General features: G+C 39.8%; 1 protein-coding gene across 4 annotated transcripts; it reads left to right on the forward strand.

The window, feature by feature from the left end:
* rab11fip3 (RAB11 family interacting protein 3 (class II)) lies at positions 1-23454 on the forward strand. 4 transcript variants are annotated; one of them, XM_004080523.5, is made up of 14 exons: positions 1-2803; positions 8025-8115; positions 10701-10777; positions 12795-12967; positions 15607-15804; positions 17589-17726; positions 18585-18620; positions 18786-18879; positions 19000-19244; positions 19398-19479; positions 19570-19707; positions 19790-19945; positions 20017-20157; positions 20234-23454. In XM_004080523.5, exons 1-14 carry the CDS (start codon positions 1184-1186, stop codon positions 20345-20347), a joined length of 3303 nt encoding a protein of 1100 aa, XP_004080571.1. In that variant the 5' UTR covers positions 1-1183; the 3' UTR covers positions 20348-23454. The 4 variants fall into 4 exon arrangements, with proteins under 4 accessions (XP_004080571.1, XP_020567840.1, XP_011486438.1 ...); XM_020712181.3 differs by having other exon boundaries at positions 12798-12967; XM_011488136.4 differs by lacking the exon at positions 17589-17726.
* The last annotated feature ends 540 nt before the right edge of the window (positions 23455-23994 follow it).

Below are 23994 nucleotides of genomic sequence, written 5' to 3' on the forward strand. Positions count from 1 at the left end.
ATTGCGGGGTAGAATGTACGCCTGCGTGAAACGTCAGAGGTTGTGAGCAATGCAGCTGGGGAGGCGGAGGAGGATGAAACGTTGCTGATGCTGATGCGAGAGCTTTCGCGGTCAACACCGATGCACTCTCTTCAACATAACGGACTTGCTTTCTTTACCCCATATTCGTCCTATTCTAGTAAGTTGTTTTTGATTTAGAACCGAAGACGCGAAGAAGGAAGATTCTACCAAAACGGGGACACCGGGATTTTGAGGAGGAAAGAGCCCGTCACTCACTGACTCGTTTTGGCCTGTCTTGGCTGTGACACAGGTGGATTTGACGCTGGGGGGGAAATAGGCGACGATATGGCACAATGACGGAATTGGACCCAAACGGTTACGTTTTTGTTATCACTTACCTGTGTGAACTAAAGCAATGCTATGGTTTGTTTTTAAACAAGACCTGAAAACCGGGACCGTTTATACGTTAGCTAGCTAGTGGGCTAATTTTGCTTGCTAGTCACTTAGCAGCCCCCACCAGACAGTGGTGGCTGAGGTGGGGGGAGATGCTCGAAGGTGGAGTTAGCGCTAGTTGCTATCTGAAATTCAGTCTAAAAAACGCTGTTTGGTCAGTTAAAGGTGGGGATTTCTGCCTCCAAGCAGGACACGGGTTGAGGGTGAGATACCGCTAATAGCTCGTCAATGAGTGAATGACCAGATTAGATAATCGGCTAAAATGATCCAATGTTGACAAACATTGCTAACTCTCGTGGAAGCGAATGATACTGATATTCAATGTGATAAAGTTTATGATATTTTCAGCTAAATCTGCTGTATCAGGAAGGCAAATAGTGAACACGAGCTGATAAATGTAACCTGCCGTAAATTAAGCTAACAGGACCGCGTTGTTCTAAAGATTACGATGTGAATCGCCATCAAACAAACAGCTGTGTCGTTATTTAGTTTCTGTCCTTGACTTTACAATATCTGCTAAATTCTGCTAGTTGCTTAAATTGGCGTTGTATATTGTGAAATTATGGATTAAACCGTTATTATGTCAGCTTTTTAGTCGGCACGCGCGTAGACATGGCATCATCATCGCTGAAGAAGAACTGGATAAGAAAAACAGCAGTCAGATAAAAAAAAAAAAATATATAAATGTACCCCCCCTCCCCCAACCTATAAGGGGGATTAGCCAGGATAAATGGAAGCCACAGTCCTGTCTGGCCCTTTGGGGCACACACAGTGGGAGTCAGAGCAGCCTTTTCCTCTGGGATTTCCAATACTAGACTCGGACAATGGAGCTGTGCTCTGTCAAAACAAAAGCGACCAGACCGGTTTGGATTTCAGGAAAAGTGATCAGAATGAGACTGTGCTCCTCAATGGAGAGGAAAAAAGGTTTGTGGATAAACCTGTAGAGCTGGGAAACCTTATAAATGGTGCCACTTTTTCCTCTGAGGATTTAAAGTTTGATGGAGGACACTTGACTTATTCGGACTCGTCTCACCGCTCTGCTCGCTTCAATGAGCTGTCCTGCCGAGAAGCCGGTGAGGGGTTTGGGGAAATCGCTGACTACACTTTGTCGTGGTTCTTGTCTCCTGACTTTGCTGATGTGATCGGGAAAACATCGGCCTGTCAGGAGTCAACTTTTACGCAGGACCCCACTGTCGAGGGCTCAGATGGTGAACCGGCTGAGCTAGCAAGCCTCAGTGCACCGTTTTCTCCTTTTGAAGCTTCCAATTGCGACAGAGAGATCAACACAACCGATCCATTTTTGATAGTGGATCTCCTCTCAGATGAAAACCCTTGTCTTACCCAAAAGCTGTCGCATGAGTTGATCCCACAGGGTTTTGGTGAGAAACTTATAGACTTGTCCTTTGAGGAGCAGGAAGATCTCCCTCCCTCACTGACAGGGGAAATGGTGTCACCTGACACACGTCACAAAGGTTTATTCCCTGATCAAGTGACAGATCTGCCCATAAGCAGCAGCAGCCCTGCTGCACAAGGTTTACTTGAAAGTAACCAGCTCCTTAACAACATCAGCCAATCCCAGGAGGGTTTTGAAGGATCTGTGCCTTTGCTGGATTTAAAAGTTCCACATTTTGAGAGTGACGTCAGCCTCTGCCCTCCTGCTGTTGCCTGCACAGGTGCTCTAGAAACACCTACAAAGGAATCAGAAGTGGCACAAACTATTGCAGTTAAAATCCTTCCAGAACAACAAGGTGAGAATGACATACTTAATCTGGATCTGTCAGACAGCTCATCTTTCCTAACACGACCTCCAGCTGAAGATGCCTCCACTCATGGGAATCTCACGAGTGAGAGGATTTTTGTGGAGAACCTTCCTAAGGCTGTGATGGAAGTCAAAGAAGAACATGCGGGTGAAGATACGACAGAATTGTATCTGAGCTGGACTGTTGAGGAGGCTCACAAGGATGACTCTTGGGATTTGGAACCCCAGGATATTGTTCACAACCGAGCTTCAATCAGTCCAAAAACTGAGCAGAATGAGGACGAGACGCTGAAAGACAACAACCAACTTGAAAATGCACATTCTCACAACGAGGTTTCTTTAGACTTTTTGGCTCAGAACACAAAGATTTCTTCCTCTGAAGCCGAATGGACTAGTGGGCCGCCTGTGGTGACAGTTTCCCTCTCTAAGATGGTGGAAGATGACTCACTGCCAATGGTCTCATCTGTGAACAAGAGAGAAGAAGATGCTTCTCCACTTAAAGACGTCTTTGATGCTTTGGATCAAGATGGAGACGGCTTCGTTCGAATTGAGGAGTTTATGGAGTTCGCGGCTGCCTATGGGGCTGATCAGGTGAGCCACTTTTGTTTGGTCTTATGATGGCTGGGTAAGGGATGTTGAGTGAAACTCCATGTAATACGATCTTGCTCTCCATTCATTATTGATTTTGTGCATGACATTAGAGGGCTTCCTGGAAGAAGCTCAGTCTGAAATCCATCCACCAATTGTAACATTTTCATTCTGTATTGTTGATTGTAGACATAAAAACAACCAAAAAACATGGATAAGATACATGAATGTCCAAATAGTCCTCTTTTTGCTATTAAATTTATCAACAGGTAATTTAAAAAAAAAAGTATTATTTACTATATTTATTAGCTGTTTTTCACTGCAAATGTGTGTATTCTTTAAAAACTAGAAAGTATTTAAGGAACTACTTTCAACAGTTCCTATATTTCAGTCAAATATAATAACTCTTGAGCCTACTATTAAAGCCATGCCCAGATTATCATGTCATCTATCACTTGGTGAGCGTTTAAATGCTGGGATTATAGTAAGTAACCAAAAATGTGTCATAATGGTGGTTTTCTGTTTAGCCTGAAACTGCGTCATACAACAAAGGTTGATCACTTTATCACGTTTATAATAATCATTTGAGATCATCTGTGACCTTCAACCTGTGGTTCTGGGCCTATGGTTCACTTTTATGTTTGATCAAAACAATCAAGAGACATTTACTGAGCCTCTGAAACCTAATAAATATATTTTTTTAGAGGGTTGTGGTCTGACATTGGGCCAGAAATACAAACTTCACACATCCTTTGTATTTAAAGGACGTCACTTTCATTTCTATAAATACTAGTTTGTGTTCCTGTTCATATATTTACAGGAATTGTATCAACGTTCTGCGAAATGAAGCCTTATTTGTAAAGTGCATCAGAAATATGGAATACATTCAATAATATTGTCAGTTATACATCAATTGGAAGACTTCTGAATGTTTTAGCACGGATAACTGTTTAGTTCTGCATTCAGAACATGGGGTTTTAGCTTAAAAATATGATTAAAAGATGTAGTATACACTATTAAACCATGCAAAGGCATTTTTCTTCACCTTCGGTTAACAATTAAATATATTGAATATTGTGTCACTTCAACCCCCCTCCCCAGTACTTCTGTCAATTTATGTATTTTGTTTTGTAGATTACATATTGTTTTCATAATTCAGCTAGTTTCTGTTTATTTTACAGATGCCAATTGTGCAAAACTCATTAGTGAGCTACAAACTTAAGATAAGGTCCAGTACTGTATCTAAAAGTAATCTCTGAGGCTTGTGTTGGCTACCTGCTCATGAAAGAGGGGCGTTAAAGTATTTGACATGACATTTGATGTTTGATAGCAAACAGTTTAACGGTTAAAACACTTTGTGACTAATCAATAATGATGTTTTTTTTGTGTCCCCTTCTCAGGACTGGGGAATTTTCTTTTGTGCTTCAAAGTCACTTTTTATCCTTTTGAATGAGTGTAAATTGTAGGGGTCCAAATGCAGAACTCTGTGGGACAACCTGATTAGTGGGAGAAAAAAAATGAGTTCCATGACAAATCTCAAACTTATTAGAAAAGCATGACCAGTTCAACTTGTTTATTTATTCCTTTAGTCCCACCAATGTCACCGTACCTCTTCATTTTTAGGTTCCGGTGGGATCCCAGGAATAGATTTTCGGAGGAAGAGGCATAATAAGTTTACCTAAGTTAGACGTTGTACAAACTCTACTATCCAACTGCGGCTCTTTACTGCGACAGTTTTGAGGGCAGGAGAGTAAATATTTGTCACACTGGTCTCAAGTAGATCAGTTACACTTGTTTTTTTCTGCAGCATTTATAGCCTGACACTGCAAGCTCTTTTGGACTTTGGAAATGACTATAACTGGTGTTTTAACATTTAGCTTCTGTAAAAATTTGACACTTGCTCACGAGTTCACTGCTAAACTGAAATGCCATTTTGCCAGTTATTGTAGGGGCTATTAATGGAGACATCAGACTTGAGTCTCCTTTGAATTGAAGAGTTGAAACACTTTAAATGCTTCGTACGTTTTAAAATGAAAAGAAAAAAAGTCTGGAGACATACTTGAGCATTTTTTGAAGTTATTTGATGGATGCACCCTGCAGTAGAATCTTACAGTCTTACAGTCGTCATCCAGACACAAGGAGAAGGCCAGGTCTGATCTAACAAGGTCTCTATAATGGCTTCTAATGGTTGACTCTTTTCATATCATGTTGAAATTCTTATGGAGGCGCTTTTACATTTGAATAAGCCTAGCTGAGACACACTGTATTGCTGTTATCTGTAGATAAACCTTCCTGAACGAGTTGGATTTGCAAAATTAGACAAGAAATTTCTAAAAGCGTACTGATAAAACATGTAAAGGTGCATTAACATCAAATAATGTGCTACAGAATTCCAAAATGTTCTTATTGTCCTCTTTTTAGTCACAAAGGTTTTTGAACAGCTAAAGCTTGTAACTAGGAGTATTTGCATTTTCACCATCTTTTACCTCCTCCCAATATCTTAGTAACATATCAGACTTTAGGAAAGTATTCACAAAGTATTTGCATGAATGTCTGCTGGTGCTTGTACGCTAAGCATGCAAATGCTTCCTTCAGAATAATTTCAGGATGATAGAAGGGAAGACACTGTTCTGGTTATGTTGACGCACTTTGGTCATTATAGAGAATCTTATCACACCAAGAAACATACAGTTTGTGTGTGTCTTTGTCAAACACTCATGAAAATGAGCCACAATCCGGTAACAGGTTGTTTTTGTTCTGTTTCCAACTTTTCTATTTAGGTTTGGAACTCCGAGGTTTAATTCCCGCTCATTCTGCCCATATGTTGAAGTTTCCTTGGGCAAGACACTGAACCCTACATTACAAAGGCATTATATAAAAGTGCGCCATTGACTAAGTTTAGATGGATTTTACTATGAAATGAGCCTTAGATACCAGAGAGCGAAAACTGCATGGTGCTGGCGTCTCCCTTTTGAGTGAACTCCACTGCCCGCACTTTTGCCGACACCCCCCTCACCCACAGCTTTTATGTTTTACTCCTCTAATCCACAATGGAATGTCCCATTGCCTAAAACATCCCCTCTCCTGCGCTTACTTTTGTTCTCACATTAGCCAGCACTGGTATATAGACCGCCCCCCAACTTAATTCTAAAACTGGAAGACCTTAGTCACAATGGTGAAAATACTGCTTGCTTAGGAACTTTTGAGAACTCCCCTTTTCACCCTTTAATGAGAGACTTGCTAAAATGTATTCTTCTTCATGGGGTTTGCACTGTGGCCTACGTGAAAGCAGTCAGGCGTGCCCCAGCACAGATTACATACAAATAAAGGAAACAGCAAAACCACAGTGCCTTTGCTGCTCCACTGAGCAGTGGAAAAGGCAGAGACGCATTAAAGTTTTCAGTTTCACCGCTCAAGTATGAGCAATCAAGCATGATTTATTTCTTTTTTTTTCTCAAAATGAAGTGGTAGTAACTCTTTTGGACGAGGAAAATTACAGCTAATATTTGAAGTAAACCTAAGGTAAGGAAAATGTAGATAACAAATACAGTAGAATACAGTAGATAACAAATTTTTTATATCAAAACAATGATATAAAAAAAAAAAGTTTATTTATGTATTTTTGAGAATGCCTCCCCCAAAACACATACAGGACAATATTAGGGAGAAAAACATTGTCCTCATTGGACACAATAATAGGCAAATATCCACAAAATGTTCCCATTGGATATACTATTATGAAATCATGGAAGATTTTGAAGTGAACTCTTGAATGTATGGATTTTTTAAAAATTAGTTTTTCAAAACTGCTTTTTTTGGCTTGTTTCGTGGTAAATTATGACAGCCAATTGTTCCAGTCTCGTAATAACAGTTCTCTGCTGAATGGAAGTGCCATTCAAAAGCGTTATCAGAGCCTTGGTTTTAACTCCCCTTCTCACACCTCACCCCATGATGGCGTTTCTGAGAAGCGGCGTGGAACAAAATAATTTCCTATAAGCTTGATGTTCTGTGGCTAACTGGAAAATTGAACGTTATGTTCAGACACCTAACACTTCTCAGCCTCTTCTGATCTAAAACTAGAGGCGATATGCTTGAGATTAGGTATGTGGTTCAATCATTACCCACAATTCTGTGGTATTGGCCACTCTCACTAAGTTCTAGTACAAAACAGCTGGTTTCATTTCATCTAAACCAAATCAGCCTTATGGTTGTCAGAGTCAGTTATGAGGCTTTAGAGCCTTTTAGTCTCTTGAGTCAAAGCTCAGGGTTGCTAAGCAGATCAGTTGTTTAAAGTGTAACTGATATAAGAGCCGCAGAAAAGAAACACAGAATCAAAGCATCGGCAAAACACTCATATTTTCAAAAAGAATGCAGCCCCACAACCTTTTATCAAAGTATTCTCAGGTTCCTTCCTGGCTTTTGTAATTGCATATATGATACTGTTGCATTAGGGGTAATTTATTTGAAAGTAGGATGTTTGTCTTTCATTTGGAGGTTCATTACCCTGTTTTCTTTACATTTTCTTGATATGTTTCCCTGCACCAAACACCATGAGATTAAATTTCAATGTCTATTCTAAAAAAAATCAAAAAACATCTATATTCTGACAGGTGTTGCCTGGCAGTTTTATCTCCCAATCTATGACAATTTGGCCACACTTTATGTTGCCATAGTGCAACAATTTAAAGACACTGCAACCTTTAGACATGTTTAAAGTCTTTATAAAGTCAGTATTGCTCCCTCTGCATAAAATACCGGTAAACCTCTTGAGATCTGCAAAATGCCCTGTTTTAGTGGGATCACAAATGTTTTACAAGTGATTTTCTGCTCCGTAATCAGAATGTACTTAGACTTTTTGCAGTTTAAGGGCCCTTTGATAGAAACAACTGGAGTGAGATAAGAAAGTCTGTCTTGAATATAAAAAAATTATGATTTTTCTTGCTACTGGTGTGCAGTTCTATAAGAAACTGAAACCTAAAAAAGGCAAGGGACACTATATTTTAAACTGAATAAACATTAACTTGGAATTTTAAGAGATTTTTTGTGTGTGTTTTTTTTCAGTTTAATTTCTTCTGTATTTTAGATATTTATAGCTATTAAGGTAACTGATGGCAATTTGTCCTTGAGCTTCGATTTTATGTGTTTATTAAATCCAGAACTGGTTGAAGATGTTACAAAAAAATCTGTAAAAAATTTGATAAACGTATTATTATTTTTGTTTCAGGTCAAGGATCTGACCAAGTTTTTGGATCCTAGCGGTCTCGGTGTGATCAGTTTTGAAGACTTTCACCGTGGAATCTCTGCCATTAGTGGAAGTGAGTCTGAAATGAGCTTTTTGGATTTTTGTTTCTACTTATCTCTTGATCTTAATTTACTTAAAATGGGTAATAGGAATGGGTAATAAAGGGTTTTCTGAGCTATAAGAGATTTTTACTTGTATACAGTCCTCTAGCTCCAATGATTTAATAAGTTGTACTTTTATTTATTTATATTATCCAAATGCAGAATGGTTGCACGGCTTTAAATTTATTAACAAATGCAACCCATTCTGATGTGAAATTAGGAATCCTCTTTGGTTAGATGTAGAAATGATGGTTCTACATATACTGTAATGGGGTCATATGAAAGATTAATGTGTACAACATTTACTGGATGTTTGACAAACCAGTTAGTTTAACATCCAGATCAATCCAGTTTATCGACTGCTATTTTTTAAGCCCTCCTAAGGCTTTTTAGGTTACACAGCTCTGGTTACTTGGATCATTAATGATTCAAGCACTGGAAAGCTTGACGTGCACACATGCATTTGCTGATTGGTGAGGTTTCTGTGTGGGAGTGGCCTCGAGAGATGAGGTTTGGTCAGTGTCCCGTTCACATTCATTATTTAGTGTCTTCTCTCTTTCTGTCCTATTTGTATCCAAAGCAAAATCACAGCGAAACCACACAAATGCCTTTACTGGCACGCAGTCTTGTTCCAATAACTTGTACTCGTAACATATTTGACGTCTCTTTGCACAAAAGTCTGATGATTTCATCTATTTTTGTTGGAGATCTGCCTCTGTAAAAGTGTTTTGTTACTTTGCGAGTCACGCAGCTTTGTTGACAAAATTCCTGTGTACATGCCACCCTCTGGGTAAATAGTGGTTCATCATTGTGAGCATTTCTAATGAGAGAAGAGGCCAAAGTCTATTGTTCCATCCTGAGATCTTGTTTTAGCAACAAACTTTGCCCTCACATTCCCCCCCCCCCCTTCACTATGCTAGCTATTTAATATCTGCCCCACTTGCCATTGAACAATGCACCTTTAATAAAGATGTGTCTGCAGGCTCTGGAAATGCCTTACACTCTGTAGTGGCTATTGGATGTCTGCAATACTAATCCCTGGTGTAAAGAAATAAACAATATGTCCCTAATACAGTTTGTCATATGCCAAGATGGCACAGATGCGTTTGGGGCAGAAGTCTTTTTCTCAGGTAACCTTCGATTGGATAAAGATCCATTTCACAGCTTTCTGAGCCTTGAAAGCAAAGGGTGACATAAAACCCAGGGGCATTAAAACACTTGGTCCTTCCTACAGTCTTTGTGTTCTTTCTCTCAGTGGAACGCTGTTCACCGCTCTGTTTACAAAAACAGCAGCAGCTGATCAGACTCCTTCAGTACATCTCATGTGTCACTGCCGGTCTACTGGTTCTTACACTATCAGTCCTTAGCTGATAAATATGGGTTGTTTTTTTTTGCCCTTGTTTAATAGGTTTTGCTTCGCCCTCAGTCTGGTTGTTAGATTTTATGGTTCCCTTGAAATGGGAGTGTAAATGTTGCCTATGATGGACTGTCTCCTCATTTTTGATTACTGACTGTAAATATGTCTTATGACCTCAGTTAGGACTCATGTGAATACTGTGTGATAGTACATTTATTAGAAAAGAAAGTATTGCTCGTCCAGCATCTTCTTTTACGATTTCTTACGTAATTTTACTGACTCTTTGAAGGATATTGTTACCTTTTTTCCTGAGAGTGTATTGGCTTGCAGCTATTTTTTTCTTTAAGACCCACTCCAATGAAAATCAATTTTTGTTTTAAGCACGTACTGGTAGCATTTTTCTAATAATGGAGGACATATAATATATATATATAATCACAGAGCCACAAGCTCCCTGCTCCACTCCATTCTGATCCATTTGTCTACTTGCAGACAAATATATCCATGTACTTGTTCGTTTTCCATGTACTTGTTCGTTTTCCATGTCTGAGCTTCGATAGATCCAATATTTCTCGCCATTTTTCTTGTACTGGCAATGTGTGGTTGGGGTATGAGGGGCTTTAAGCTAGCGGGAGAGAGTGTATACAAAGGGATGATGGGATATGAGGGAGGGCTTACTCTATTGCAACAGTCCCACTCACAACTTGGAGGCGATTTTCTAATGAACTCCTGTTGCTCTGCAGAAACTATGTCCTAGAAAATGACACAGATTTTTGGATTTAGTCTAAAAAAAACCCACTGGGAACACTTTTACAAAACTTAAAAAGATGATTGGAGTGGGACTTTAAATTAAATGCTCTAATGTTCCCAACAGTTTTTTTATGCATAGATGAATGTTTGCATGTTGTTCTATTCAATACACATGTGGAAATCGTATATTCTAACATGTATGTGAATTTTAAGTGTGCATTTGAGTCGGAGTTTGTGAAAACCTGAAAATGAGTTTCCCTTCTGTTGTGTGCAGTGTTTGCTGAGTCAGCTTATCTCTGTAAAGTCTGCATATCAGCCACCTGTTTGCACACTGCCATTTGTACCTTTAATAGCAGTCTTGTGTTTGTTGAGTGTCATTTTACTGCTAGGCTGGTTATTCTGTACACAATAAACCTGTCTTTTTTGTTGTTGTTGTTGTCATATCTTCAGGCCCAGAAACCCAGCTCTACAGTGTAAACTACAGTCCAGGGGATGGAGCTGTTGGCTGTCAGGAGGAGTACGATGAGGTAAGGCGTCAAAACAGGAGGCTTAGGCTCTCTGCTTGTGTCCAGTTGTTTGTACTCCCTGCTCCCTTTGGGTACATACAGCAGAACAGTGTGAAGGCCGCAGGCTGAACTCGATGTGCACTCTCAGTCTTCCTCCTAAGAGCTATGATTACCGCTCTGTGAACGCTCAGTCTGAACACATCGGTTTGGCTGACACCGTAAAACATCTGGCAGGAGAGGATTTTCCGTAGTCCTTGACAAACGTTAAACTGGCTGGAATGTGCATAAGCTTCTGAATTTTGAGTGTTTTTACAGTTGTGGCTGGCATATCTGGAATTCCTGTTTCCTCGTGTGCTCACTGCTTGTATATTTAACCACCACTCTTTGCTGGCCTCTGCAAGATAGAAATGTTTGTGCCATTGTTTAACCTTTGGGTGTTGCTGGACGGGGATTCTTTCTGCAGTTTTGGATTGCATCGTGTCAGCGCCACCTTTTGCTATGGTTAGAAAGTGCAGATTGATGCTGTTGGACCAAGGATTCCTGGTTATCCATCTAAACTGCCTTTTGGATTTCAGTCTATTAGATATAAAGCCTGTTTGAAAGCATTTTTAAAATACAAAATATCAGTATTAATTTTAATTTAATTATTTTTTTAATTTCATGATGGTAAATACTTCGGATTGTGTAATAAATTACTTGAGACCTAAATAATCAAAATTACTTGTATATATAATGCAAAGTCAACATCAAATGGTCTAGCTGCTGTGCTTGCTGTTTACTATAACATAAACTTTGAGCTTGGTTTTGGGGAAGCTTGCACATATTTGAAGTAGACGCCACACCTGTGTCTCTGGTCTTGTTTTTTTCCTCGAGTTTCTGGCAGAAAAAGGTTCCCCTCTCTCAATGGCTTTGCTGTTCTGGCCCTGTTTGCTTTCAAAACAGGCAAGGTGAAGGTGTTCAACAGAACTGCACCGCCCCATCTGCCAAATTTTTCCTTGGACTATTTCTGCTAACATGCTTCTTGTTTCTAAATGCAAATGACATAAGAAGTGCGTAATTTCCTCGTATCTAAAGTGTTTTTTGTGCAAAACAAGTTGGGGTTCAAGTGCACGTGTTAGTTTTCTGTTGGCAAGGACTCAGACATTTAAAAGGGGTTGTTTGGATGTATTGTCTTCAGTCACACTGCACAGCAGTGAGCGTGTAGAATGCGATATAATGATTTCTGCTCAGACACTGAGGCAGGAAGTAAAGCAGCAGGAACGATTGAACACTTGTTCAGCTGAGTGTGTGGGGTGTTCGCTTACGTCTGAGCACCAGTAGGAGCTGATTTAGCCTTACATTTGACTTGCATTGGTCTTTGGACTTTGTCTGTCTCCACCCCTCTGACTACCCAATGGCGCTAAATGAGGAGCAAAAGCACTTTCAGATATTTTCAACGCACTCTCTGCCTCTGAGAAGTTATTAGTGGGCTTTAATGGAAGGATGGCTTTCTTCTAAGTGAAAGCGGATAGGAAGAATGGTTTTGGAAATGGTTGATATCCATCTGGGTCCCAATTCCTCTGACACTTCACTGAAACTGGTATGTTAATGCTTTAATCGTGGCTCTTTAGTCTTAACTGATTTCCAGCATTGAGACATGATGATGCATCTCTAATTACTGGATTTGATCTTATAAGACAGTAAACAATTTAAAACATTCTGTATTTGTTTTTTGTAAAGGTGTTGGCCTAGTTTATTTGAGCTTTTGGTTCAAATATTATAATCCAAAATGCAACATAATGTCTAAAAATGTCTTGTTTGACATAAATGTGGAGGATTATACTATAAATTCTTTGTATTGTTGAAGTGGAGTTTGCTTTTCGGAGTCATAATTTTAATTAAGCCACAAAAGATCTGTGTGTTTAGTGTTGTTAGTGTTTTTTATGCTGTGCTCATAAATCTGTTGCTAGGTTTTTAAATTACTCTGACTTTCATGAATGTATACTTGTTTTAAAAAGTTAAATGTCATGTTGTTGTTCTTGATTTTCTCTGAATGTAGCAGAATGAGGTAACAGACAGCGCATACCTGGGCTCCGAGAGCACGTACAGTGAGTGTGAGACCTTCACTGATGAGGACACGGGAGCCCTTGTACCCCCCGAGATGCACGAGGATGTGGAGACGGATAGCGGGATTGAGGCCACTCTACATGATCCTGAAGATGGAGGAAATGGGTGGGTGCACATTTGAATTCAGCAATGTGTGTCTTAGTGATTACCTTGCACTCATATGCTTGGATAACTGTATACTGCCTTTTTAACTGCTGGTTTGAGACTTTGCATTTTATTGGGCTTGCTGTGAATCCAATTAGCACTTTAAAACCGTTTCATTGCCGTCAAACGCTGATTTTGTACAGAACAGATAGAGCATCAGCTTTCCTCCTTTGACCTTTCACTCTGATCACATGGTTCTGAGTCTGCGCGTCCAACACTAGATCACTTTAGTTCTATTTGGGTCACTAGGCAGATTAAATGGAGGCAGTCGACTGCCACAGTGATATTGACTTAATACCTTTAATTCCTCGTACACCCGTGTGTGGAAAGTCAGTGAAACATGTTAAAGGTTGCATGTTTGTGTTTTTTTTTAATGGATAAATTACAAATCTGCTAATAGAGGTAAAGGAGTTTGCATTTCATCTTTAGGTAAAATAATTTTATTATAAATTAATCCCAATAAACTTAGTTTTTAACTGAAGGAGAAAGAAGGTGAGCTCATGGCATTTATTTACTCAGGCTCTGGCAGAAGCTTTAATGTTGACAATGAGTCACAACAGTTTGAATCTGCTTCTAGTGTTTTTGTCAAAGTTTATTGGATGTTATTATATTTTCTTTGCACACAATCATAATCATGGATCTTTTTTGACACATGTTCAACCCATTAGCATAGCAGATGGTGCAAAATATATTATTAAATGTTTGTTTTTGTATTTTTTTTAAAGTTATCTACCTGGAGTGGTTATGATCAAACATAGCTACCAATATGTAACACTAAAGTAGACTTTTGTCTATTGGTTGCCACTAAGTGAATGTCTGGTCATGAGTTGTGTTGGTTTAATCTTGAGGGCAAACAGAAATAAGGAAGTGCAGCTCATTTGCTGCCTCTGCTGACTGTGTGACCTGTCTTTTCAACTTGATGACAGATTGGAAGGCTCCTCTTGACATGGATGTGTTTGGACTTCCTCTTGCATGTGTGAGCCTTGAATTCCAGGAAGTGTGGGTTTTTTTTTCCTATTTGTTTTCCTTTTTTTTTCTTTTTTTTTACTTTTAGAAAACTCACCCTGCTAAAAGTCTTCTGCTGATTTGAACCTCACTACCTAAATGTGCAATAGATATTTTAACTCTTAACTGAGGCAAAGTGGAGAATTTTTAATTGAAGTTGTGTCACACAGCCTTGGATGGCTGTGCTTATGGTTGCATCAAAGAGGTATTAAGAATACGAGTATGTACAAACTGATCTCAGGATTAAGAATATAACAGGATTAGTTCCCCCCTCCCTCCTCTGTCCTACCCCGGTGTCCCCCACACACATATGGGCCTTGGACAGTCAGCAGGAAAGCCTGTTGGTTGTTGCTTAGTCTCCAATCTGATTAAGCCACTCACAGTCAACCGTCCGCTAGTGGGGCTTTAAGTCTTTTCGGGTGGTGGTTATCGGCCATGTTGCTTTGGAGATTTTCAGTTTATTGAGAGTTGATGTGGCTGCTTTTTGAACGTTCTGCCTATTTCGATTTTCTCCAAGCTGGAGAGTTGTGGTTTTGTCTTTATCTGGGGCAACCTGTGAAACTTCAGGATTCCGCTCTGGTTGTCAGGAGTTTTAACTCCAGTTGCCCCGAGGCTTTCACGCCAGGGCAGTGGAGGACGCTTAAAGATGCGTTCTCGATCATCACCGTCCCTAAATTTCAGGGACTTAAATATGGGCCCAAACTGTAAGAGAATGATGAAAGGGTAAGTGTCTTAAATACTGACATTTTACTTTACAAACACCCTGCAACATTTCTCTTTATTTGAGTGTTTTTTTTAATGTTATTATTACAGTATCCTGGCTTTTTTTTTTTTTTTTACTTCAGATTATACAGCAACAGATAACTTGATGGTATTGCTCATCTTAGAAACACAATGCTCCTTATGTTATCAAATGCTAAAAAAGCACATTTTTTGCTTATTTGGGAATCCTTATCCTGCGTGACTCATCCAAAAAGGAAACGGTCCCTTTTTTTCAACTTTTTCCTTTGTGTGGGGATAAAATAGCCCTTTTAAAGAAACATATGTCACTTCTTAAGTTTACTTTAAAGATCTTCACATTTCTTCAGTGAAATTATCTTAAAATGTACTCGTCTTTAGGTTGATATGGTGATACTTGTATTTCTTTTTTTTTCTTGCTTGGTTGTTATTCATATTTATGTTAAAAAAAAATTAAAAACATAATTAAATTCATTCAAAAGAAATATAGCCTTGTAGGATAGTTTACCCTCCCTGCATGTATATTTCTGCTTTTTTAATTTGACCTCAAACGTTATCAAAAGATCTTGTTACATGTTGCTGCTTGGTGGTATTTTGTTTTAGCCAAGGCAGCCTTTGGGATTAATGTGAATTAGCAGATTACCTTTGAAGACAATTAATGAAGTCTGTCCAGATTGTTGGTTTTCCAGGGAAAAGATTACTACTCTTCATTTGGGATTTAGGGTTATCTACTCTGCTTTGAGCTTTTGTCATAAAAGTTTAATGTTCTCTAACTAAGTTTATCATGTGGTCTAAACTGTTTCTTTAATCTTACATGGTCATCATATGTAGGTAACACAATCACACATGTCCTTCAGGTTTTCCATGAACTCTGACCTCCACAATACCTCTCTGGTAACGGTCATTGGTGGGGAGGAGGAGCACTTTGAGGACTTTGGGGAGAGTAATAATTCGGAGCTGCCGGAAAGCAACGAGGAAGACTCCGTGGTGCATTTGGACTCCCCTCTGTCAGAGCCCCCTGTCCAGGTCGATGGATCATCCGTCCTCTCTCCCAGGTTGGAACTCATTACACACACCAGTCAAGCTAAAGTCAGATTATTCTAAATGTTATACCATCCACCCTCCATCACAAAGACTAGTTAACTGACAAAAACTTTACCAGTTGAAACGTGGCCCCCACATTGGCCAGTGTAAAAACAAACACAAGACTATATCCTGTTCTATTCTACAATACTTCCCCCAATGGGAGGTTTATTTACATTTTCCAAAAGTTCTTCTATATGCAGCAACCTTTTCTATATAATTTTTAGATGTTTAGTTTAGGGGTTCTGATACAATAAAGTCACTGTCACATCCTTACCTTTGCCTACTGGCCTCGGGTGTTTTGTCTTGCCTTCTCAGAGAGGAAAGGATTTTTACAAAAAATAAAGAGTTCAGGAATTGATAAGACTTGTCTGAGAATGTTCTTCCCTCCACTTTGCCTTCTTTTAACGCCATGGACAAAATGAAATGCAAAAAAAACAACGTTGTTTTTAGTCTTTGCAGCAGCTAGTTGTCCTTTTTTTATATGAACTTCTGAGTTTCAGTTAATGACTTCAAGGGAACATGTGTTTTCAAATATCCTTCAACAGATTGTAGTGGATGGAAGTGGATTCTCCTAAAACAGATTGTTTTAGCACAAGCTCACTATAGATGCTCCTTATGTGACTGTAAATTCCAGCTATTTTAGATGAATATGAATCTCCCCAGCTATAATGGCATTTAACTGTGACTGTTAAGCTCTTTTTCTAGCTTTTCTTCTAGCAGCCATTTGCCCCTCCTCTTCCCCCCAGTCTCTAAGCTGGATAATGTGTAATTCTCGCTTGGGTGATATTTACGTGATTTGCCCTGCCAGGAAGCTCTTAACAGCTAACTGTCTAGCTTGTGTGACCCAGTGTCAGCATGGAAATAAGCTGGATTGTGGCTAATCGCTCTGTTTCAGCCACCACTTTGAAGGAAAGCTTCACTGCTAATTCCATTTGTTTAGCTCAAGCTAATAACATCAGAGCTGAGCGAAAAATTCTTAGATATTAAATAATTTTGTTTAGTGCTCTCCCATTGTTTTAAACAGCAAAAACATAGATGTGGATGTTAAGCAACTTTTAGCCTCAAATTAATGAGTTTTATACTATTTTATCACTTGTATATATATTATATATGTATATATATATGTATATATAGAAGATGATCCTCCAGACACCATGCAGAATCTGCTGCAAAATCCTGCAAATGAAAACAGCATCCCACAGATTTCACCCACTCGGTGTGAAAACGTCACTGTTTTTTTTTGTTGTTGCCAGTCCTGAAGCACTGCTGCCCCCCCCCCCCCCCACACACACACACGGATGTGTTTATCACCACACCGAGTACATGCGCTGCTTAGTTACTCATGGTATTTTGTAACAAAGACTTCCTTCATGCAGCTTTAAGAGAACGGTGAGAACACATGAGGTGGCTCTGTCTCTCCCTGCTGACATGAACAGTTTGTTGCTTAACTCCGACTAAAGTGTCAGCTCATGAAAGTGAGGTTGGAAAATACTCACAACCAGCTTGAAATAACGTAAAGGTCCATTCTTTTTTAGGTACAGTAACGTTTGAGCTCTTCTTGCTGTCAATCACAGCCCAAGTGCGGTCTGTCCCGCCTCACCGTCCTCCTCCAGAGCTCACACTTTCACTTCTTCCTTTCACTAAAACCTCCTGCACCACGGAGGCGTCCTGTCCAACCAAAGTGCACCTCCTGCCTTGTTTGTCACTCACCACTTCCTCCTTCCTCCTCTTCCTCCCTGTTTCCTCTCTCCAGTGCACCTGCTTCTCTCCCTGACTGCTTCCAGAGCTTCCTCAGGGAGGAGGCACTGGATTTTTTCTGTAGCCAGTGTCACAAACAAATAAGTCGTCTCGAGGACCTCTCCACCCGTCTCAATTTCCTAGAGATGACTAGGTAACACATCACCCACGACCTCCTCTGGTTTCTGAGTGCTGTGAGTCAGTGAGCATGTTCTCCCAGTGTGTGCATGCTGTGTGGGACTAGAAACATCATGCTTTCTTTTAATAGAACCCGCTTGCACACACATTAAGCTCTGCTGCTTTTTCCCCTCCAACTCTTTTTGTTTTCTCACAACTCCTTCATATCTTCCCTTCCTTGTTTTTGGTTGCTATGTTACCGTTTTGATTCATATTCCTGTGTTTTGTTTTGATAGTATCTATTTTCCTTTTGCTTGTAAATAGGTGTCATAGTTTTATTTGCATCATAGAATTGATTAAAAAGGATTTAAATATCAAAAGCTTTTTAAGGAAGTGTTTGATTTAGTCTTTTAGGGCCTCATGTAGTGAAGTTTCATTTTTATAAAACTGTAGATTTCCCTCTTTTAGCTGTGGACACATTTTAGAGAACAAGCATCAGTTATTACAGATTTGCTAATCCAGGATTATACTATACTATGGAAAGTGTTGGCTCGCATCCTTTGAACATTACTGTTTGAATCCATTTTAATACAAGTTAGTGGCCATAATCATCTTTGGATTTATGTTTTGAGGGTTTTTTAATACTTTCACAGGTCTATCAACATCTGTGTTTTTGTTACATACTGTGTGTGTTTTTAGATTGCTGTGTTTGTGTGTGTTACTAGATTCCAGGACTTGATCAACTGGAACGTTTTGTTTAAATACTTATGCTCATTTTTACTGTTAGGCAGACGAATGAGAAGGGTGATTATGACACTATCAGCAGATCGGGTCTTTCCTCTATACTTTTCTCTTCCTGACCATTTTTCCTGTTGTTCTGTCTCTCCTTCTCCAGTTCGGGTAAGAGGCTGTCCAGCAAGAAAGTGGCGCGGTAAGCAAAAAAAAAAAAACCTCAAAAGAGTATCTCTGCTTTCATTATAAAAGATCTAACTGCAAAAGAATCCTGCATGAATCAGCACCTGAATAACAATCTGTGAGTGATTTTACTTTTACTATTTAAAAAAAAATGCATTTTCGTATTGCTCCACCCACACAGGCACCTCCTTCAGAACAGCTCCATGACTCTAGATACCATGAGTGACTTGACACGGGACATCCTGGAACTTGCTGACAACGACATCACAGACAAGGTACGAACTTTCCTTTACTTCTTTTTCTAAAGCTTCTCAGAAAACACACTCAAACCGTCGAACCTGAAGATAACTTCTGAAAGGTTTCCCTGAAGCATTGATGGGTTCTCTGCGCTCCAGGTGCTCCTCCTGGAGCGTCGGGTGGCGGAGCTGGAAAAAGAGTCCGACGCGTCGGGGGAGCAGCACACTCGGCTGCGCCAGGAGAACCTCCAGCTGGTGCATCGCGCCAACGCGCTGGAGGAGCAACTGAAGGAGCAGGAGGTCTACGCTGAGGAGCAGCTGCAGCAGGAGAATCGGCGCCACAAGGAGGCAATAAGCAAGCTGGAAAGAGAAAAGGGGCTCGAGCTCGAAAACCTGCAGGCCAGGTGAGAACATTTCTCTCCAAGCAGATACTACTCTAGTCATGAACTGTCATTAATCTTCCATTTCAATGCTTTTCTTAAGGGAGGGGCAGATTTGTCTTTTTGTTGCTGTATTTTTTGTCCACATGTGAAGGATCTGTGGGTTTTTTTTCTCAGGCTGCAGCAGCTGGATGAAGAGAACAGTGAGCTGAGGTCGTGTGTTCCTTGTCTCCGAGCAAACATAGAGAGATTAGAGGAGGTAAAAGCAACTTTATCAAAGCTTTGTCTTCGTCATTTCCTTAGTTCCTGTCATCCAAATACGCCGCTGGTGTTTTCCTTTTACTTATAGGAGAAGAGAAAACTTCACGACGAAGCTGAGGTTATGTCACAGAGACTGGAGGAGGAGACGGAGGCTCGCAGGAAGATGGCTGACAAGCTCAGTCACGAGCGCCACCAAAACCAGAAAGAGAAGGAGAGCACTCAAGAAGTGAGGCCATTTTTTGTCAGTCTCAAACCCAAAAGAACTTTTAATCACGCCTGTTAACACTTTATTCCAAATCTTTGTTCAGCTTATTGAAGACCTGCGTAAACAGCTGGAGCACCTGCAGCTTTACAAGCTGGAGGCTGAAGCAAAGAGGGGCCGAACCCCGGGGGCAGGGCTGCAGGAGTATCAGACGCGCACACGTGAAGCCGAGCTGGAGCAGGAGATCAAACGGCTCAAACAGGTAACAAGCACACTTTCAGTTTATCGGGTCACTACGTTCTCATGTCTAACTATTTAACTCCTCTGTTTCAGGACAACCGCACCCTGAAGGAGCAAAATGACGAGTTGAACGGACAGATTATCAACTTGAGCATCCAGGGAGCCAAAAACTTAATGTCGGCTTCATTTTCGGACTCTCTGGCAGCGGAGATTAACTCCGTCTCTCGCGTGGAGGTACAAAACCAAAACAGATCCATCCAGCGCAGTCCCCACCATGTCCTCACTGACTTCTGCTCTTTCTGTTTCTTAGCTGATGGAAACCGTTCACAAACAAGAAGAGATCAACTACAGACTGCAGGACTACATTGACAAAATCATCGTTGCCATCATGGAGTGCAACCCTTCCATCCTGGAGGTCAAATAAATGATATGCAGCCAAAGGGCCCTTTGCAATGATTCCATTGGCTGTTCAGAGCATATCCTGGGGACACGGCAAGAAGAAACAAGAGGATGTAGAAACAATCACACATCCGCATCACTGAAGAGACTAAATGCAGTAATCGCACCCATCTCCTGTCTAAAATGAAGATTTATAGATTTCTAAGAAGTGCGTGTCTGTTGGGAAGAAATAAGCTTTATTTTTCTGTGTATTTGTACGTTTGCCCTCCTTAAAGCACTTTGGTTCTGGTGACTTCCGTTCGTTTTGGCTCGAGGGACCAGAGTCTCCCCTATTGAGCGAGTGTGTTGGTGGTTAATATTATTTGGCCCATTTATTATTTTTTTCCAAAAACGGTGTAAAAATGGATCAACTCGGTACACAGAGGACGCAGTTCTGTCTACACTGGGATTTAAATGGTCTTTATGACGGGTCAAACCGGCCCCCACTCTACTTTAATTTCAAGCCGTATGAAGCTGATCCGAAGCTGAGAGCGGTTTGTCGTGAATACGTTGAAAGCGTGCCGTGCTGCTAACCAGGCTCTGCCTGTGTTCTAACCTTTGAACCCACTTAAACTGTCATTCCAGTAAACGCAATGAGGGACATTTCTGCTGGCCTTGTGAATGTGTGTGGTGTTTGACATTCCCCTCTTTGCACTCTTATTGTTTTGAGCAAGCTTTAGAAGTGGGGAAAGAATGACACCGGCGTTCTTGGAAGGTTACAAATGAAGGAGGCGTTTCTTTACGACATTTTGTTATGCTTTTTGGGTAATTTTTACAATGAAACAGGGTCCTGGAGCTCAGGTGAGCTGGAAATGCACTACATTTCCGGTGAGTCTCATTAGACTGGGTAATGTCTGACAGAAAATGAACCCGCTAACATCGACTCGCTCCTTAACTCTCCAGACACTTGCATTAAACTTGAAGGGAAACTGACATGAGTGATCCTGGAAGTTGTAGTTTTATTTTTGTAAGTACAGCTCACCTGTTGCCAGTGTTCTCTTGCTGAGTGAAAAGGGAACCTTTTGTTTTTGTTTTTCAAGCAAACTTGGAAAAATATCAAGTCTGAAAATATTTGAGGACTTGCGTGTAACGAATCAGATGTTTGTATTTTGCACTATATTTCGATTGAACTGATTCTGTTGGCTTAAAAAATGTATAGAATCAAAGATCATTTATTGCTGGCTGTATCACTACGTCGAAGAACCTAAAATGGACAGTAGATTCCTTTTAAAGAAATACTAAAGTTAAGGTAACCTGCTGTTATGTTTGGAAAATATTTAGTTCCTATGTTCATGTTTTATTTTTTTAAACCAGTTAAAGGAATGGATGAACTGGTAGCAATAAAGCCGGACAAGAAGGACATTCATGGAGAGAGATGAAACAAAAATCTGTGAACTGTTTCTGTTTTTCTTGGACTTATCGGTACTGTACAGAAATTTCCTTTGGATGTTCACCTGGATATTGGACGTATTTTTTTTTGGAACTTCTTGGATGTTTCAGTCAAAGTCGGGGAGTTTATTTCCAGAAAAGCATGGCATTCTGCACCCATGTGCTACATCTAATTTTTCCACCTCTATTTCACTGTTCTTCTTCACCTGCCACTCCATGGAAAAATGGCCTTGGATGTAAATGACTTGTACATGTGAACTTTTTCTACACACATTCTAGATTCTAGGTATTTTTATAGGGAGAAAAGAGGATTTCTTTTTCTTACGCAGACACGTCTGCCTGTATTCTTCACTAGCATGTAGCGTGTACAGGACCAGCCAGGGTTTGGCTATCATTTGGAATCATAGATATTTATTAGGCAAGTCTCACACTCTGATTTTGTTGTGCTGGAGATTTGTTTGTCCAACTTTTGAAGTCACAAAGGGAGATTTATCAACACCTGTCATATCGGAACGAGGAATCTATTTAAAGGGGGATGATATGGTCTGTGGGTGAGTTGCCGGTGTGAATAAAACAAACAAACATTGAATGTCACAGGCAGAATTGTCATTTGCTGAAGTCAGTACTCTCCTCATAATGCTGATGTTGCTGTAACCTCCAAGGTTATGGTTCAGATTTGGCAGAATCTGCAGTTTCTACTGTTGTCTTCCTGGATTTTAGTCGGACACGTTTCTTAGTGCACTTCTTTGGTTGTTGGAAGTCCGTTTTAACTGACAAATGAACGAGATGTGCGAACTCATAATGTCAATGTGACACCTTTAAACCTCATGCTAGGGTTGCTTAGTTCAGCTTTCTTGTAGGACAAGAGGCTTTCTCTGCAGATTTATTCCTTATGTCTGTGTCATGACTATAGATACGGAAAATGTCCTTACAGCCTAACTTTTGTTTCTATATTTTTGATTCAATTGATGACAAATAAGGCCTGCAACATGATATTTGACAGTTAAACCTTTCAGCGAACAAAATATTGGAGATTTGAAGATGATGCCCTTTCTCCATATGAGAATCCTATATTCAAATGACCACAAATAGACGGTTGAAATTAGTGGGAATATCACCAAAGATTACAATTTTGGCTAAAAAACAGCATAATCATTATTAAAAGACTACTGAGAACACTTTTAAGAAACCCTTTAAGTACATCTTTTTGGTTATTATAAGCAGCACACTTTAAGCTTCCAGTGATGGAAAACGTAGAAAACTGGCCTGATAGTCGAAACACTGTGCCTCTGTGTCTCAAACTTTGCCTCTGAACTTTCCTGAGAACGGACCTTGGATAACGCTCTGACTCTCGGTTTGTTAAATTATAACTAAGAAAGCTGAACTGTAACTATGTATTCTGGACTTTAATTTTATTTATTTTTCCCTGTCACTAACTTCCAGTGTCCAAAGAAAGATTGCTCAAGGCACAAACATCACTACTGGAGTAGTGCGTGGCTTGCCATTAATTAACCTGGAGGGAAAGAGGAAAATAATGAAAAGGAAAAAAAATCCTATTTTCAGAGAAATGTATAAGTTATATCAGTATTGGGTACGGCTGTATATTATTTTTAAAGCTTCACAAAATGGTCTTAATTATTACTGGGGAAATATGTCATTGTAAAAAAGAAAAAGTAAGCAGTCAAATAAAGAGTATAAAATAAATTGTCTATTGGTTCCTCACTTTTTTGTGTTTTTTAGTCCATGGTTTCCTGTTTTAAGTTTGCTTTAAATTGCATACATAAAGATTTCTTTACCTTTACAGAAAACGAAGCTTTTATACACACACGTTTGTTTGTCCACCCACCAGCTCCACCTGCTGGTTGGGTACACGTACTACATCACCCAAACACTGTCATTAGACAAGTTTTCTTTTTTGAAATATTTTCTTGCCATTTTATCGTTGTTTTTTTTTATGAAAGGCAATTGACTAAAGTAGGACTGTGAACCGTTCGTTCAACTTAATCTTCATTTAATTTTTATTTATTGTGCCATTGATTTAGGTAATGACCACTAGTCTTTTAATGTCTCATTATCGTGAATTACCCAGTACATTTTCTTCCTTTTGTTGTTTTGTGTTTAAGGGTGTAGATTTCCTTTGAATTCACATCTAACATTTTTTTTCTGCGTTGTTACTTTTATTACGTGGATGTAGAAAATAAATCCAACCAACAAGTGCGCGTCGAGATTTTCATGGATTTTGAT

The sequence above is a fragment of the Oryzias latipes genome, chromosome 19, assembly GCF_053564925.1.
Source record: "Oryzias latipes strain Hd-rR chromosome 19, Olatipes_Hd-rR_3.1".
NCBI lineage: Eukaryota > Metazoa > Chordata > Actinopteri > Beloniformes > Adrianichthyidae > Oryzias > Oryzias latipes.